At 42.0% G+C, this 18,837-nt stretch overlaps 1 protein-coding gene across 1 annotated transcript in view; it reads right to left on the bottom strand.

Moving 5' to 3' along the window:
• LOC101646724 (phospholipid-transporting ATPase FetA-like) overlaps positions 1–18,837 on the bottom strand; it is a 79,725-nt gene that overhangs the window by 59,499 nt on the left and 1,389 nt on the right. Inside the window, exon 2 of the mRNA XM_045289265.1 lies at positions 1,272–1,348. Coding sequence (XP_045145200.1) covers positions 1,272–1,314 — 43 coding nt within the window. The 5' untranslated portion in view covers positions 1,315–1,348. The remainder of the gene's footprint in view (positions 1–1,271; positions 1,349–18,837) is intronic.

Here is an 18,837-nt window from a genome sequence, read left to right as displayed (position 1 = left end):
AGCCTTGCCTCTCTGGAACTCTCTGGCTGTACTGAGTCCAAGACAGATCTGCTGGTCCTTTGAGCGGTCTCTGCCAGTTCCACACTTACAACCCAAGCACACTGTTTCTTCTTTAGTCTGCCTTATTCACGTCTAACTTTCCCATGCAAATGAGGCAACTGAAAACACCATGACTTGAGTCAGGCATACCTTCATCCTCCCTGCATTTCATTACTCTAAAGGGGTCTTGTGCAAGCAGATTTACCCAATGCAGCACAATGCAACGGTTTATGGGATGCTAATGTGGGCATGGGTCAGTTTTAACGTCCCACTAGGCTTTAAAACAATCCATCCCACAGGTGAAAGGGAATTGCATTACCATCCAGAAAGATGAACCAGGAGTGGAGCCTATTTGTTAGGATACCAGAGACAGTGCAAAATGGCAAGAAGTAGTGGTAGTATAGGTAGCAGAACCAAGAGTGGTGGGTTTCTGGGCCATGGAGCTAAAAAGCAGAGTGCTACAGACAGGAGGCTTGCTGGTAAAGTGGGGAGTCTTCAGGCATTTGTCAAGGAGCTGGAGTTTTCAAACCACAGAACTAGAGTTGAACCCCTTCAAGCAGAAGCTTCTTGCTAGAGTGAAAGGGAAATGAGGAAGGTGCAAGGCAGCGCCTTCAGTTAGTGAACTAATGCCATTCTCTGTATTTCCCCTCTCTCTCCAAATGAAGGTTAAATGCAGTGCCATATTCTGGCTCTAGCTTTCAATATACCGTATCAGGGGGTTCCATTTTGAAAGATGACATGGATGGGATGACCTCCGCTCCCATCTGCACTCTGATTCGCCAGAGGAAAGCGTGGACACGACGCAAAGCCTCCAGCACTGCTGCCAGGTCCAAGTGCCCTGCCCACAGAAAGGCTTTGAACAAAACCGTGCTCTTCTTTAGCTCCGCCTTTTCACACTGACCACCTCTTTGCAGCTGGAGGCCGGTGAGAAGGCTGGGAAGAGAGGGAGGAATACACGCCTTCAGTCTTGGTGAGCCTCCCAAAGGTTGGAAAAGGAAAAACGAGGAGAACCCGGAACAACTCAAATTAGAATTCTCAGATGACAAGACAGTGGTGCTTGTACTTAAGAGCAGAATGCATTTCCTTCTGCAAATTGTTTTTCCCTTCCTGGTCTGTTGTTTGGTCAGCTGGTAGTTTGATTAACAGGTTGGCCAGTCCATGTATCCAACACCCATTTCCAAAGCAATAATTGGGACAAACAGACGTAGCTGTCTGTTACTGAGTTTACCTACCTTCACGTTTTTTGCCTTCATTTTGACCTTTGAATACCGGCATTGCAGGGAGTACCAACTGTAATTCCCGGGGATTTCTGTAAAGGAGATGAAATGATGCAGAATGAGAATTTCTTAGGTCAATCTTGTTTCATTCAAGTATGTGCTTAAGAAATTTTGAGGGAGCGTAATACCTCAAATCCCAAATAATTTACTCCTAAAATTAATATGTTACATTTTAGAATTCATTTCATATATCATTATCATAATGTTATATTTTCAAAACTTGAGAGATATATTCCACTGTATGGCAACCAAGTCAAAACTGATTTCTAGAATCTGTCAGAAAAATTATCTGAAACACACTGTCTCGCTCTCTCACTACCTCACTCTCTCACTCCCTCACTCTCTCTCACTGCCTCGCTCTTTCACTCTCTCACTGCCTCACTGTCTCACTGCCTCACTCAGTGACTCACTCTCTCACTCACTCACTCACTCACTGTCTCACTGTCTCACTGCCTCACTCACTCACTGCCTCCCTCGCTCTCTCTCCCTCACTCCCTTGCTCACTCACTGCCTCACTCACTCACTGCCTTACTCTCTCACTCTCACTCACTCACTCACTCTCACTCACTGCCTCACTCACTCAGTGACTCACTCTCTCACTGCCTGACTTACTCACTGTCTTACTCCCTCACTCTCACACCCTCGCTCTCTCTCACTGCCTCGCTCTCGAAAAAGAAAAAAAAAAAGAAGAAATAAAATTATCTGAAACTTAGAAACACAGTTATCTTTCAAGGAAATGGTGGGCTTAAATTCTTGATTAATTTTACATTGACTGAATTATTTTATAAGGAGCCTTGTAATCATGCAGGACTGGTGTTGGGTTGTTAATCTCAAGGTCAGCAGTTCAAACCCACCAGCTACTCTGGAGGAGAAAGGTGAGGCGCTCTGCTCCCATAAAGAGTTACTGTCTTTGAAACCCTATATAGGGTTGCTATGAGTTGGAATCTTTCTCAGAGGGTTTTGTTTGAGCATAGTGGTTATATGTTGGCCTGCTAACCACAAGGTCAGCAGTTCAAAACCACCAGTCATTCATCAGGAGAAATAGGAAGCTTTCTACTCCTGTAAAGAGTTACCAGTCTCGGAAAGCCACCGGGGCAGTGGTACCTGTCCTACAGGGTCACTATGAGTCAGAACTGACTTGATAGCAATGAGTTGGTTTTGGTTTGGTTTATAAAGGTAGAGGTTAACTTCAGATTACTATCTAGTAAAACTCTAAATATTTTATGTCTAGTGGAAAAGACAACTTAAAAAGCTACGATTTCTTATTATAGTAAACTATGTATTAAGATGTATGATCTAAATCATATTTAAGTTTACAGTGCAGTGACATTAATTATATTCACCCTCACCACTATTTCTAAAAGTTCTTACCCCTCCAAACAGAAACAGTACCCACTCCATCCTCCCCTCTCTCAGCCCTGGCAACTGCAAGTTCAAGTCTACTTTCTGTCTCGATGTATATGCCTGTTCTATATAGTTCAGAAAGGAGCCCTGGTGGTCTCGTGGCTATAATCCACACAGGATCAGCAGTTGGAAACCATCTTCAGCTCCGAGGGAAAAAGACTGAGATTTCTACTCCTGGAAATGGTTACCATCTGGAAAACCCACTGTGAGTCAGCATTGACTCAATGGCAGTGAGTTTGGTTTTTTTTTTAATATATCTCATAAGCGTGTAATCACATGTCCTTTGTTTCCAATTTATTTTACTTAGCATAATGTTCTCAAGGCTCATCAATGTTAAGTAGATAGAAGAACTTCATTTTTCTTTATGGATGAATAATATTTCGTTATACACACACACACACACCACTTTTTATGCGCTCATCAGTTGATGGGCACTTGGGCTATTTCAACCTTTTGATTATTATGAACAGGGCTGCAATGAACATTTGTGTATGAATAGGGCTGTAATGAACATTTGCATACACATATGTTTGAGTTCCTGCTGAAGTCTTTGAGCTCTGTACTAGGAGCGGAGTTGCTGGGTCAAATGTCAATCCTACGTTTAATTTCATGTGGAATTGCCCTGCAATTTTCCATAATGGCTGTAACATTTTACATTTCCTCCAGGATGCATGGAGGTTCCAATTTCTTCACATTCTCGTGAACACTTGTTATTTTCCACATTTTCCCTAGAGTTAGCCATCCTAGTGTATGTGAAGTGCTATCTCATTGTGACTTTGATTTGCATTTCCCTAATAATCTTGAACATCTGCATCTTTTCATGTGTTTATTAACCATTTGTATACCTCCTTAGCAAAATGTTTATCCAAGTCCTCTGCCTATTTTTAAATTGGGTTTTTGCCATTTGGTTGTTGAGTTGTAAGAGTTCTTTCTGTATCTGGGATATTAAACCCTTATTAGATATGTGATTTAAAATATTTCTCCCCCCTCCCCCCAAGAATTCTTTTAGAGGAGAGCACAGAAGCTACAGCTCAAGGAGTGGGACGTATCTGATCAGAGCACACAGGAGCAAACGAGGGGGAGTAAAAAAGAGTAAAGCACATTCTAGCCCACCAAGCCCTGAGGACAGTATTTCTGCTCAGAGCAACCAATGCACAGAGACACGATGGCCCCACCATGAGACACAATGTTCCTCACTGACCCATAGCACCAGGGGACAACACTGGAGACACACAGCGGGAATTGTGCCCGTCCTGAGCCCACCACACCAAGGTGAGACACTGGGGGCGTGCAACAAAGCAGTAAGGGGAGCAGAGCAATGAAGTCCCCAGGGAATACCAAAAATAGACTGTGGGGCCAGAGCATGGCACCCCATCAGACTCAACTGGAAAACACTTGTAAAGGACAACAAATAGACCTTGAACGATTTATAGGCTTTTCTTTCTTTCTTTCTTTCTTTTTGTCGTTGCCTTTTTGTTGTTGTTGTAGCTATTGTTTTATTTTCTATTGTTGTTTTATTGTGCTTGGTCTTGTGTTTGTGCATATTGTTGTCGCTGCATGTCTATCTGGAAGGGATAGGCGGGATAAAAAAAGCCGGAAGAGAGGACAACAGGGTGACAGTTCCGGGGGGACCTGGGACAGGGGGAGGCGGGAGCAGGAAGTGGTGTTAACAAACCCAGGGACAAGGAAACAACAAGTGACCAAAAATCAATGGCGAGGAGAGTATTGGAGGTCTGGCAGGGCTTGATCAAGGGCAATGTACCGAGAGGAATTCCTGAAATCCAAAGAAAGGCTGAACATGATAGTGGAACAAGAGGAAAGTAAAAGGAAATAGAGGAAAGAACTAGGAGGCAAAGGGCATTTGTAGAGATCTAAGTACAGGCATGTACATATGGAAATATATTTATATGTGACAATGGAGAAATAGATCTATGTACATGTATTTATAGGTTTAGAATTAAGGTAGCAGATGAACACTGGGCCTCAAGTACTCCCTCAACACAAGAACACTTTGTTCTAATACTCTGGCACTCTGAGAAGAAGATGCTGCATGGTTTAAAATCAGCCAAAGAGTGTTTTAAGGTTATATTCTTTCACCATATTTATTCAATGTATATGCTAAGCAAATAATCTAAGAGGCTGAACTCTCTGAAGAAGAAGTTAGCATCAGGACTGGAGGAGCACTCAAACCACCTGTGACTCACAGCCTGTTTGCTGAAAAGTGAGCAGGACCCAAGCGCTTACTGAGGACGATCCAAGACTACAGCCTTCATTAGAATTACACCCTGACACCGAGAAAGGCAATGCTCATAATTGGATCAAATAAGCACCCCCACACTAAATGGAGCAAAGACTGAAGTTGCCAGGAATTTCATTTTCCTTGAATCCATACTCAACATCCATGAAAGCAGCAGTCAAAATATCAAGTGATGTGTTACAATGGCCAAATCTGCTCCAGAAGACCTTACAGAGTGTCAAAAGGCAAGGATGTCCCATTGAGGACAAGGTGTACCTGATTCAAGTCATGGGAAGGCTAGACAACAAACAAGGAAATTGAGGAGCATCAATGCCTTTGAATTATGATACTTATGAAAATAAAAAAGAAGAGTTGTACAATCTTTACTGCAATTATTTTTAAAAAATCATTTTATTGGGGGCTCATACAGCTCTTATAATAATCCATACATACATCCATTGTGTCAAACACATTTGTACATTTGTTGCCATCATCGTTCTCAAAAAATTTTCTTTCTACTTGAGCCCTTGGTATCAGCTCCTCATTTTATCTCATCCCTTCCCACCCCGACCACAATTAATTTGAGAACATTTTCTTTTTCCTTGTACTCATTGTTATTCAAGTCATTTTTTAAAAATTTGGCAAAAATATACACAACCCAACATTCTCTAATTCAACAACTTCTACGTATATAATTCTGTGGAAGTGATTATACTCTTCATATTGTACAACCATTAGTAATATCCTTCTCCAAATTGTTCCATTACCATTAAAATAAACTCAATGTCCCTAAGCAGAAACTCTGTCTCCTTCACCATAGTAACCATAGATCAAGCTTGGTTTCTTTTCTTTTTAGTAGTTTTCTTGATATAATATTCACCTATCATACACTTCCATAGTTAAATCGCTTTTTAAAAGAGTTACATATACATCATCACAATCAGTTCTAATGTTCCCTGCCCCTCCCGCATTCATTGATTGCTCCCCAGTTCCCCTCACCCTCCCTACCCGTTCCCCAGAAACCACAGCATCAGTTATTGTCTCTATGCATCCACTCCCGTGCTTCTGAAATAGGGAAACCGAGCAGAAACAATAATACAGGGAATCCAGGATGGATGAGCCCTATAGGACCAGTGGTGTGAGTGGCAAAACAGGGAGGGTAAAGGGAGAATGGGTAGGAAAGAGGGAATCGATTACATGGAACTGTGTGTGACCTCCTCCCTGGGGGACAGACAACCGAAAAGTGGATGAAGGGAGACGTTGGACAGGGCAAGATATGACAAAATACCAATTTATAAACTATCAAGGACTCATGTGGGAGGGGGGAGCGGGGAGGGAGGGGAAAAATGAGGACCTAATGTCGGGGGTTTAAATGGAGAGAAAATGTTTTGAGAAATGATGTACAAATACGCTTTACACAATTGATGTGTGTATGGATTGGGATAACAGTTGTATGAGTCCCTAATAAAATGTTTAAAAACAAAACAAAACAAAACAAAACAAAAAAAACAAACCCAAAATGAAACAGAAAGAAGGAAATAATAATATAAACATAAAGAGTAAGAAAGAAGACACCACCAACAATATTTTACAAGGCGGAGAAGGAAATTCTGTTGTGGAACAGTCGAGGAATATTTGAGCCTACAGCAAATTCAGGTTGGGTCAAGAGGGAGGTCACGTGACCAAGTATCGTATTATACCATTAACCTGACTGTATGACGATATTCTTTCAGTTCTGCTTTCAGGGTGCCCTAGGTGACCGCACAGTGGAGAGAAGGTATTCAGTCATCTGGGCAGAGTTGCATCAAATAGCTTTAGGAGGCAGGGTGTTAACAGCAGTCAGATGTCCTGGGTGTTTTAAGAAATTGGTGAGTGCCTGGTTAATATAAAACTATGCAATTAAAAAAATTAAATCCTATGCAGGCCGAGCAAAATTCACTTCTGGTTATGGGCAACATGTTTTGTACCTCAACTTAGAGTCTATTTCTTCTGTCAATAGAGCATGTGTTTTCAGAACAAACGTGACCAGTACCAGTTGCCATTGAGTTGATTCTGACTCATGGCGGCCCTGTGTGTGTGAGCATACAACTGTGTTCCCCGGGGTTTTCAATGGCTGATTTCTCAGAAGTAGACTGTGAGGCCTATCTTCCAAGGCACCACGAGGTAAACTGGATCCACCCGCCTTTCAGTTAGCAGGGTCGCATAGTATCTGTTTACAGCTCAAGACTCCTGAACCAGCCTTAGCAGTCGTATTTCCCCATTGCCCGCACTCCCCCAGTATGCTGTGCTTCCTACTGCTGCTGAGCAAGAAGAGCCAAGGGTAGGTGGCCTGAAATTCTGGATTCTCTCCAATCCCTGCAGTTTTGAGAGGAGTCCAGCCAAATCCACAGAAGCAGCACAGCTTGCAATATGTAATGATTATAAGGCACTTAGCAGCCAGCCAGGGGCCTGGCATAATGACTGATTCCACTTGATAATGTATTTATTAAGACCCTAATGCACACTCACTGGATTCTGTAGCACTCTCTGTATGCTTATTACTAAAAGGGACTTTTAACCATCTTTTGGGGGGTGTATTTTATCCTTAGTGATATGCATTACGAATAAGGTTGCAGCATGTGATTTTCGGATGCTATCATGTTAAAAGATCAGATTTAGAAAGACACTGGGGTGCTGTTGTTAGGTGCCACTGAAATGGGTCAGACTTATGCCAACCTTATGCACAACAAAAGGAAACACTGACCAGCCCTGGACCAGCCTCACAATTGTTATATTTGAGCCACGTTTCCAGCCACTGTGTGAGCAGCACTGTGTGAATCCATCTCCTCGAGGCTCTGCCTCTTTTTCACTGGCCTTCCACTTGAGCAAGCATGCTGTCCTTCTCCAGGGACTGGTCTCTCCTGACAACATGGCCTAAGTATGTGAGATGACGCCTCCCCAGCCTTGCTTTTAAGGGATATTCTGACTGAACCTCCAAGACAGATTCGTTTGTTCTTTTGGCAATTCCCGCTCTTTCCAATATTCTTTGCCAGCACCATAACTCAAACACGTAGATTTTTCGTCGGCCTCCCTTATTCAATGTTCACCTTTCACATACAGAGGAGGTGACTGAAAATACCCATGGCTTGGGCCAGGCGCCCCTTAGTCCTCAACATGGCAGCCTTGCACTTCAGCACGGTAAAGAGAGCCGGTGCAGCAGATTCACTCAATGCAGTGCATCATTTGATCTCTTGACTGCTGCTTCTATCCTTGACAACTTCAATCTTTTCTCCATTTATCATGATGTGACGTATTCATCCAGTTGTGAGTTTAAATTTTCTTTACATTGAGTTGTGTTGCATATTGAAGACCACAATCCCTCATCCTCATCAGCAAGTGCTTCAAGTCCTCCTCACTTTCAGCAAGCAAGGGTTGTGTCATCTGCACATCGCAGGCGGTTAATAAGCCTTCCTCTGATCCAGATGCTGCTTTATCTTCATAGAATCCACTTCTCAGATTACTTGCTCAGCATGCAGATAAAATAAGTATGGTGAGGGGACACAACACTGACACACACCTCTCCGGACTTTAACCCAGGCACGGTCTCCTTGTTCTTGTTCTGGTCGAACAACTGCCTCATGATCCATTCCACAGATCCTTTTGATTCTGTGGCACTCTCTGCGTGCATATTATGAAAACGTACTTTTCACCGTCTCATGATACACAGAGTCGAATACCTCTGCATAATCAATGAAATACAAGTAAACATTCTTCTGGCATTCCTTGCTTTGAGCTAAGATCTATCTGATGTCAGCAGGGATCTCTCCTGTTCCATGTTCTCCTGAATCTGACTTGAATTTCTGGCAGCCACTTGTCAAGGTACTGCTCAAATCACTGTTGAACTTTTAGCTGCATGAGATATTGATACTGTTAGATAATTTCTGCATTCTGTGGGGTCATTTTCCTTTGGGACAGGTACAAGTACAGTTCTCTTCCAGTCAGTTAGCCGCCAGGTGGCTGTCTTCCAAATTTCTTGGTGTAGAATACTGAGTACTTCCGGTGCTTCATCAGCTTAGCTTGAACTGAAACATTTCAACTGGAATTCTGGTCATTCCTGGAGCCTTATTTTGGCTAATGCTTCCTGTCTGCCTTGGGTGTCTTTCTGCAGTCTGTGATGCCGTTTAGATGACTAGACCTACAGCTTCCTACTTCTACCTGGTTCCAGGCTTTGGGAAACCAATGGCACTCCTCGGATCACCTGCCAAGTTCTATATGTTTTAACTGGGAGTCTCTGGAAGCTACTATCTCTTTACTAATCCTGCCAGTATCAGCTCATACTTTTATATGCTCCTCCTTCATTCAATATCCTGTTACTGATTTCTAATCTTTATAATATATTTATTAAGACCCTAAAGCAAAACACTGAAAAGACTGCATGTTTGTAACAGTGTGTGACAAAAAAGGGCTGGTTTGTGGTAGATGGGGGACTGGTTTTGCCACCATGACAATGCACCTGCTCACACAGAGTGTGCCAGTTTTTGGCAAATAACAGCATGTGTCTCCTGCCCCATGCACCTGACTCACCTGGCCTTGTTTTGTACGACTTCTTTCTCTTTCTGTGAGTGAAGAAGGACATGAAAGCATAGTGATTTGATGATGGAGAAGAGGTGAACCAAAAAACAAGGGAGCTGCTGTCAGCCATCCAAACCGATGAGTTTGAAAAATGTTTCCAAGAATGGAATCACAGATTTGACAAATGTATTAAGTGTAATGGAGAGTACTTTGAAAGTGATAACGTTGTTTTGTGGGGGGAAAAAATGTAAATGCATAGCTTTGGGGGGAAAAATCTGTTTTTTTGGTACCCTGTTTATGTGTGTGTGTGTTTCCTAATCTATTAGACTGGTAAGCAGAACCATGTTTATTTCTATATAGGGACTGGCTTCTAAGGAGAGGGTTGGTAAATACTATGAAGTTGAATGAAGAATGAAGACAAGCAGTAGATAAGTTGATTAAGAATATTTTCCCAAGGGAAAGCATTTTTTTTTTGGGGGGGAGCCTTTTTCTTCTCTGATATCTCCTCCTGGCAACTCCAGGTAGACAACTGCAATGAAGAATATAATCACGTTATCTGATGATATTTAACATCAACGCTGGAATCTGTACCTCAGTCAACTAACACCAATTCAAAGGCACATTCTCCTTAGCTTCCCTATTCCATTAGATGTTGAAAATGGGGAGCTCTATGTCTAAAATCCTAAGTGATGAGGGATCTTCTGGGCCACACATGTCACCTCTCTGCTGGGGCCTTTGGTCCACCACTCTACTGTACAACACAAGGTAGAACATTTCGAATTCACCAGATCAACAAGCTGCGGGAGGTTAAGCCATCCCACTGTTAAGACTCCCTGTCCTGAGGGGACTTCGAAAGCAAACGCCTGTGGCTTACTGTGCTAGCAGAGACTCACTCGAACCACACAGGGCTTGCCTGTGTTTAAAGAGTCCACGGAGGGATCATGTGGCACCTGCCTAAAGTAATTGAAGTCCAAGTGAAAATCATCACTTCTTTAAGAATTACCTTCCATTTGTACCAGGAATTTCTGAGCTGGGAGTCAGCCTGGATCTTGGATGACTTCTCAGGGTCACTCTGATCTTGGAAACTGGAAAATTTCCAAGTTGGAAAGGCACTGAGAGATATCAAGACCATCTTTGTAACCAGAGCAGTCATTCCCTGTTTAGCAACACAGGCAGTCTTCCTTAAATACCTCTGAAGAACTCATTGTCTCTCAAGACATCTCCATTATCAGACAGTTCGATTTATAAATTCCTTTATTCAAACAATTTCTTCTGGTGGCTATAATCCCTGGAGGCATGCAGGTTCCAACAAGAGGGCCTGTCTAAGTTCTCAGCTGGTGAGCACAAGGCTGAGAGGAACAAGGACCCAGCACTTACAGCATATTACTTTAAACAGTACCCTTCACCCATTATCCCCTTCCATCACGTGAGACTCAGTGTGGCCACTGGATTAGGTGCTATGCCTCAGGGGCTATGCTTCAGTCCTAACATCTGGCGGACCCATCTACCTGTACATGGGCAGCAGCCGGTAGAATGAGCTATGCACTTAAACATCTTAATTTTAGTAGGTCCCAGTTCTTTATTTTGTCTTTTATAATGTGAATATTTTTCCATATGTTCAGTAGTGTGTTTATGTATTAGGGTCCTTAAGCTCATCTGTATTTTTCATTGATGGTCTTAATAATTACATGATTTATATTTAAGTCTGATTCATCTTGAGTTTGTTTTGTTGTGTGTGAGGTCTGGGTCTTGCTTCATTCTTCTGCAGGTGAAGATCAAGTTTTTCTAGCACCATTTGTTGAAAAAGCTGTCTCTTGCCAATTTAATGTGTTTTCAAAAATTGTTCTTTATCAAAAATTAGCTGTCTACAAGTAATTGGTTGTGTTTCTGGGTTTTCCACTCTAATCCATTGGTCTGCATCTCCATCGTTGTACCAGTACCAGGGTGTTTTGATTACTGTGGCTCTATCATAGGTTTTAAGGTCAGGGAGTGAAAGAGCTCCTACTTTGTTTTTATTTTTAAATAGTGTTTTATCTATGTTAGCTTTGTTTCCTTGCCATATAAAGTTGGTAATCAGTTTTTCCATTTCTTTGAAAAGTTGTGATGAGATCTGGATTGGAATTGCATTGAATTTACAATTTTGGTAATATTGACATTTCCACAATATTCAGTCTGCCCATCCAGGAACATGGTAATTTGTTCCATTTGTGTAAATTCCTTTCCATCTCTTGAAGGAGTATTTTATCATTTTCATTGTATAAATCTTTTGTTTCCCTAGCAAGATTTATTGTTAACTATTTTATCTTTTGTATCGTTATTGTAATTTTTATTTTTCTTTTGATATTATTTTTGGTATCATGATCCTTAATATATAAGAATCCAACTGATTTTTTTGTTGATCCTAAAACCTGCTACACTGTGACATTTTTCAATTAGTTTGAGCAGTTATTTAATTTAATTTGGGGCTTTCTATGTATAGAATTATGTCATCTATACATAAAGCAATTTTTATTTCTTCTGAAAAGAAAAAAAAGAATGAACGGTGTACTTTACTTTCTCAGCATTGGTCTAAGACATCTTAGGTTTTAGCTTTGTTTCTTACCCTACCAAGTGAACTCCACTCTAATGTTATCAAGCCTCAGATCCTTTTAGAAACTTCTTTTTCCCAGTTCACTTCTCAAGGATTTCCAAGAACCCTCCTGATATTCAGCACACATATTTCAGTTACAGTCCGTTAAATCCAAACCACTTTGCTGGCCCAAATGGTCGAGCCCATCCAGACAAATGCTATCGAAAGCAAGAGTAGTTGAGTCAGTTCATTGCAGTCCTGGCAACAGACCGCTCCTCAGAGACTCAGTCTTAAAGAGAAGCCTGTGACACCCTGGAATTTCAGTAGCTCCCGATGGCCTTCTTTGGAGGCACGCTCAGTGGTCAGATGCCTGGTTGATCTCAGGAGACTGTGGTACTTGATAGAAAGCACTTAGCAATCAAAAGAAGGCATCAATAGAGTTGGGTAACCAGATTTCAAATGCACACACTCATAGCCTTGAAATCAAGTTAGCAAGAATCAACATTAATAAGTTTAACCACCTATGGAAATATTCCCCAGGAACACTCTGCCTAAGAGGTGATTTATAAAAGTGCTGATAAGATTGAAATACAAAATGGGGCTCAGAGTTCCTCTCTAAAATGAGAGGAATGAAGTTAAACTATAATCTAAGAGAAGCTCTAATCTTTAAAAGTAACATGTTGGTCATGAGGGAGTGAAGAAATGACCTTTTTTTTATCAAAGAGAAAATATTGAAAACAAACATTTATCATCATCTCAACCTTTGTCTGGGGGGGTTTCTTGATATTATATTTATCAGAGTGATTTGAAAAGAAATGCTCCTGGAACAGAGAAGGATGGTTCATCAGAATACCATATCAAACATAATGCCCCATGAGAACATTCAATTCTCTGTGTGTCATTTTGGGAGCTGTAGTTCGGTGTTCTAAGTGGAGTTGGCAAGTACATGGTATGTACATAGGTACTTATATAAATGATTTGGCATATAGCTTACTCAAACGTATTGAGTAAGTCAGTGCTCTTTGACTTACTCTTTTATATCCATGTATATAGTAGAACATACAGGGGTGAAGTTATAAAAACTTCTTAGACATAATGAAACACCTTGAAGTACTGAGTCACTGAGTTTAGAAGTGTAGGGCCAAAGCCACAGGGGACATCTAGGTAAATTGGCAACGTCATCCACTAAGATAATGTTGTATAGGGAAGTAGCAAAGCCCACGTGGAAGAAGCACACCAGCCTGTGTGATTATGAGGTGTCCATGGGAAGAGGTATCAGAAATTCAAAAACAAGCAACAAAATCGACGTGAAGGGGCATGAATATAGTGGAGGCCCAAAACCCACCTGTATGATAACTGGACAGTCCCTCTCAGAAGAGCCACACGGAAGGGATGATAAACCCAGGGGGCAGTATAGTACAGAAGAACCATATAACTATCCTCTAGTTCCAATATTTCCCTCCCCTTACTATTATGGTTTTTATTTGTTTTATCTCATTAATCATGTGAGATTTTGCATGTTCATTTGTATATTTAAGATCATTAGATAGATAACCCTTCAGAAACAGTCACAGGAGTATTGGTTCCCTGAGGGTGCGGGAAGAGCGGGGTGGGAAAGAGGGAAATAGGGAGCAGATAGCATTGATGACTGTATAACCCCACTGGATGGGATCAGACAACAGAATTGTATGTGAATGGATATACTGGATTGTGTAAGATATGGCAAAACAAACAAACCACTTTAAACTACTATAGGGGAAAGAAAAAAAGGGTCCTGGTGGGGAGGGTGGGGGAGGGAGGGAATAAAGGGGAGCTGATATCAAGTTCAAGAAGAAAGAAAATGTTTTGAAGCGGACTGTGGTAGCAATTGTACAACACTGCGTGATGTGATTGAATTGTGGATTGTTATGTTATCCGGAAGAGCTCCCAATACAATCATAATTAAAATAATAAAGATAATGTTCTACATCCTGCTATGGTGAGTAATGAATGGGGTCTTGAAAGCTTACAAATAGCCTTCTAAGATACAATTATTGATCTTTGTCCATCTGGATCAAAGAAGAGTAAAGGAAATAAAAACCTCAAGTTAACATTAGTGCAAAGGACTAAAGGACCCACAAACCATAAACTATCAGTCTGTGACCAGAAGAACTAGACAGTGTCCAGTTACCACCACCTATCAGGCTGATCAGAATCATGAGAAGGGTCCTGGACAGAGTGGGAAGAAAATGGAGAACAGTGTGGGAAACAGAAGGATTTCTCCCAAGTTGTCTCCCCCAAATATATGCCAAACTTAGCTGCTTGCGAATGACTATACACTAGGAGGTCATCAGAAGTAGCCATCTGGAGCAAGCAGACACCATTGTTTATCCCACAACAAGTAGGGCCCACTCCCTTCTGATAAGGATAGTAGTTGTCTGTTTCCTTGTAGGAGACCCTAGAGAGGTCAAACCCGCCCAAGGATGACCAAGGTTAGGCCGCCACCATGAATCTAGGGTCTGCCCATCTTGTCACATGTATACCCCTAGACCTTCCCATTCCTATGGGCAAACCCCTAGCTCATCCCCTTCCTGTTACGCTTATGCATATCACAGATCCCCTTCCTACAACGTGTATGCCTATTGTACTGACCCCTCCTGTGACGTGTGGTTACCTGTAACCATGTCCCCCTAATGAGATATAACCCTTGGTTAGCAATAAAGGGGGGCTCTCCTGCTCTCGCTCCCGAGGCTCTCTCCAGCTCTCATGGCCAGGCTTCCCCCACAAGGACCAGCAAGCGGGGCTGAGGTGAGCATGCTACCATGAATTGTGTCTGACTCCATTATTCCAATCTCTCCTCTACCTCTCATGCTCTCTATGACCTTACTATAATCTTTACTTATGATCGCTGTACAATTGTGCCTACCAGACCTGTGATGATTTGTTGGGGACCTGTCCTCTCCCCACAGAACAGAATTTGAAATCATAAAAAAAAAAGACCATATTTACTAGACCAATACACTGGCAGACCAATTCACTCCCCAAACTATAGTCCTTTGATACCCTTCAAAACAGGAAATGCACCTACCCCCAAGATCACCTTTCAGCCCCAATAGATTGGCCTATAAATTGAACAATAGCTCTTTGTAAGGAATATACCCCTCAGAACAATCAACCATGGGAGAACAAAAGGGCAGCATTTCCCCCCAAAACAAAGCTCAGAAGCAAGAAGGGGAAGGGAAGACAGATGAATGGATATGGGGAACCCAGGGAGGAAACTGCTGTTAGGTTGAAGGGATGGCAACTAATGTTGTGAAGCAAAACAGGTATACATTATTGCAGGGAGAACTGCTTTGCTCTGGAAACTTTCACCTGAACTACAATAAAAGTTAAAAAAGAAGAAGAAGAATAGATTATGAAAAAGGCAAGAAAGATTAAATTACCTACGAAAGACTTGGAGTCAAATAGACATTGACAGATCTTCCTTCATAAATTTGAGCAGGGGATTTGGATTGCCACAATTGCAGACAGGAATGGCAATATCTGGATACACGTAGATAGCATCTTACATATACATTGAGTATACTTGATTTTTAAAAAGTAGGTACAAAATATATAAGGCATCACATGAAAATTTTAACAACCTTCCCTTCTCCCTGGGAGAAAGACCAGGCTTTCTTGTCCCATAAAGAGTTGGGGAGGAGATGTGGGAAGATGACGTGGAGATGGAGTCCCCTGCCCAGAACTCCCCTTGCGTGGCCCAGATACCACAGGTGAGGGGGCCAATTCTGGGAATTTAGATGCGGGATTGAGACTCTTGGCACTCCAGGGTTAGTTTACACCTCCCTCTCCATATTTACCCCACGGAGAACTTAGCAGAAGGTCTCCCCTACCTCTGTAGGGTCAGAGGGGCTTCAAGTGTCAGCCTCTTTCCTTCTCCCCTTATTCTGCGACCTGCCTGCCAGGCCAGCGTCGGGAACACCCCAAGGCAGACCACCTCCCAAGAGGAGCCCACGGTCCCATGTCCTCAGGGACCACTGGAAGTCCTGGTGGCCGAAGGACAGAGCCTTCATAGCCTCCCCCCCTTACCGGTGCCTTCTCCTCCCCCTCGGTGCCAGGGCACAGCTCTGACGGCCTCCAGATAAATCATCTCAGCTCTCAAAAAGGTTTGGCCCTGGTAAGTCAGAAACACAACTTGATCTCTCTGGGGGCTTCAAGAGTATATTAGATTTTTTCCTATATTCTTTTGAGAAAGAAAACCACAAATTTTATTCCCACCAGAGGAACTGGACCCTAGCATTCCTGTGTTTCTGGGTGGCTTCCCGTCCCCTATCTAGGTGTCTGGCTGACTTTACTTTTTTACTTCCAATTTAATTCGTTTGTTTCCTAGCCCTGTAACACACCATCTGCCCAGAAATGCGCACCCACAACAGAGATGTGGGGTGTAGCTCAAGGCGGAACTGTACTTGCAGAGGCTCCACACACCCACAGTGCAGGAGTGCTGTGCCTTTGGGGAAATTGACAATGTGTTCAGTGTAACTGCCTTACACCCCAGGGCGATGACGGGCAAAGTTCTTTTTTGTTTCTTAGGGGTTTTGTTTTCCTGCCTTTAGTTTCTTTGCCTGTTTTCTGTTTGGTTTGTCGCTGTTCCTGATGACATTGGTCTTGTAGGGTTTTGATTTTGCCATAGTACCACTGCCAAAGTAAGCCTGAGTCATGCGTATCCCATGGACAAGCAGATGGAGTCTGGGCTCCTACTGAACCCTAGGCCAATCCAAGATCAGCAAGTTCTGAGAACATGGCCTGCTTGATATTCACCTTCATGAAATCATCACTGAGGATAAGAGTGCTACAGCAAAGTGTGGTGAAGAACGCAGATGGTGCCCAGCTATCAGTTGGAATGGTGTCTGGGGTCTTAAAGGCTTGTATTTAAGCAAGCAGTCTTTAAGCAAGGAGTCAACTAAGTCCACATGGAATAAGCACACCAGCTTGTGTGATCCAAAGATGACAATCACAAAAGTCAGATAGATATGATGGAGGGAAAAGCATCAGCGCTAAGATTATGAACTATTTGTAGAAGCCGATGGAGGACAGTGGAGCCCAAACCCATCTGCAGAGCATCTAGTCAGATGAAGCCACTGGCAGATCCCCTCTTCCCACAGGCAAGGGGCTCAAACCATCTTACTATCACACAGATATCATGCTAATCTTAATTGTGCTGGATTAATCTTGATATTTGGTCAGTTGGCCTCCCTATTGACCCAACCTGAATTTGTTCTAGGTGCAAGTACCTCTTGCTTGATCTGTGACAAAAATGTCTTCGCTGAATTTAAAAATATTTATGGTGGTCTTTTCTTTCTTACTCATTATTTGTATTTTTATCTTAGTATTATTATTTTACCCTTACCATTTTATTTCTTTCATTTGTTTGTTTCTATTGACTTTTCCAGTTTGTGAAGCACAGGATTGGATTCATAAAGATAATAACGGGTACAAGGGTTTTTAGGGGGTATAGGAGTAGGGGGTGGGAGATAGGAAGGGTGAGGGGATCTCAGGAGGAAACAATGAAGGCGGGATGGGGGAGGAAACACTAGAACTGATTTTAATTACTCAACTAATTTTACAGGCAATTTAACCATGGGGGGAAGGAGGACAAGAGAAAATGTTCTAAAATTGATTGCGGAGCTGATTGTACAACTCTCCTTGATTTGATTGAGCTATTGAATTGTATGATACATGAATTATATGCCAATAACTCTATTTTTTAAAAAGGCCAAATAAACTACAATATTTAAAAAAACAAATCACACCACACATGCTCCCACCTTGTTTCTGCTGGGTCTTAATATTGTTTTCCAGCAGCCTTTTTAAGGCATTTTGCTTTCTTTCAGTTGCTTGGAACTTGCAAGAAGAACAATATATCCTGCAACCTGTTCATCCAAACATACCGAGAAAGTCATCTCTCTGACACTTGTTTCTGTTGTGAAGTTCTTCTGTATGAACTAGTGCTACAAATAACCTTCTGCACGAATATGCTGACAGGTCTTACAATATTTCTGAGTCTTTGTTTTACATTTTTGGGAAATGTCAGTATTTCCCATTAGAGTTAAAAGCATCATAAACAAAATACACAGCTATGAAGATGTATGCAAGATAATAGCCTCAATCACCATTATTGTTTTACAAAATTAATAGTGAATAAAGAATTAGAAAAGTTTTAAAAAAAGTTACAATGTTGGAAACTCCCAAGGGCAGTTCAATGCTGTCCTATAGGATTGCTATTAGTCAGAATTGACTCGGTGGCAGTGAATAGGGGTTGTTTTTGGTTTGGGGTTCCCACTTCAATACCAGGATGATATTACTAATATCTTCTCACATTCCTCTAGCTAGCTAAAATCCATCCATTCTTCAAAGCTCAGGTTTTATAATTGTAATGACAAATATATTAGTTAAGTGGCACGGATTTGTTTCACTAAAACAGTCACCTCCTCTCCACACAACATGCTCCCACACACAGGCGTCAGAAGTCTCGCAGCTCTATTGATGCTTTTCAAATTCCTTAAAAGCAAGCCCGCAAGTAACTGGGCAGAAGGGTTTCATTCTGTCGGAGCAAACGTGCCCTCCCATACAACCATTTAATCTGAAGGATATAGAGGTTTAGTTCCAGACCAGGGTGGAAAGTTCAAACTTTCTCCAAAAATGACCACAGCAGAACTCAGCTGATCTTAATGAGACAAGCTATGCTACTTGGGATGCAAATTGTAGAATCTTTTTTTTTTTTT

The sequence above is a fragment of the Echinops telfairi genome, unplaced genomic scaffold (genome assembly GCF_000313985.2).
Source record: "Echinops telfairi isolate 266 unplaced genomic scaffold, ASM31398v2 ScPeMD7_25;HRSCAF=90, whole genome shotgun sequence".
NCBI classification, from domain to species: Eukaryota; Metazoa; Chordata; class Mammalia; order Afrosoricida; family Tenrecidae; genus Echinops; species Echinops telfairi.
This window is presented reverse-complemented; position numbering and strand designations above follow the sequence as displayed.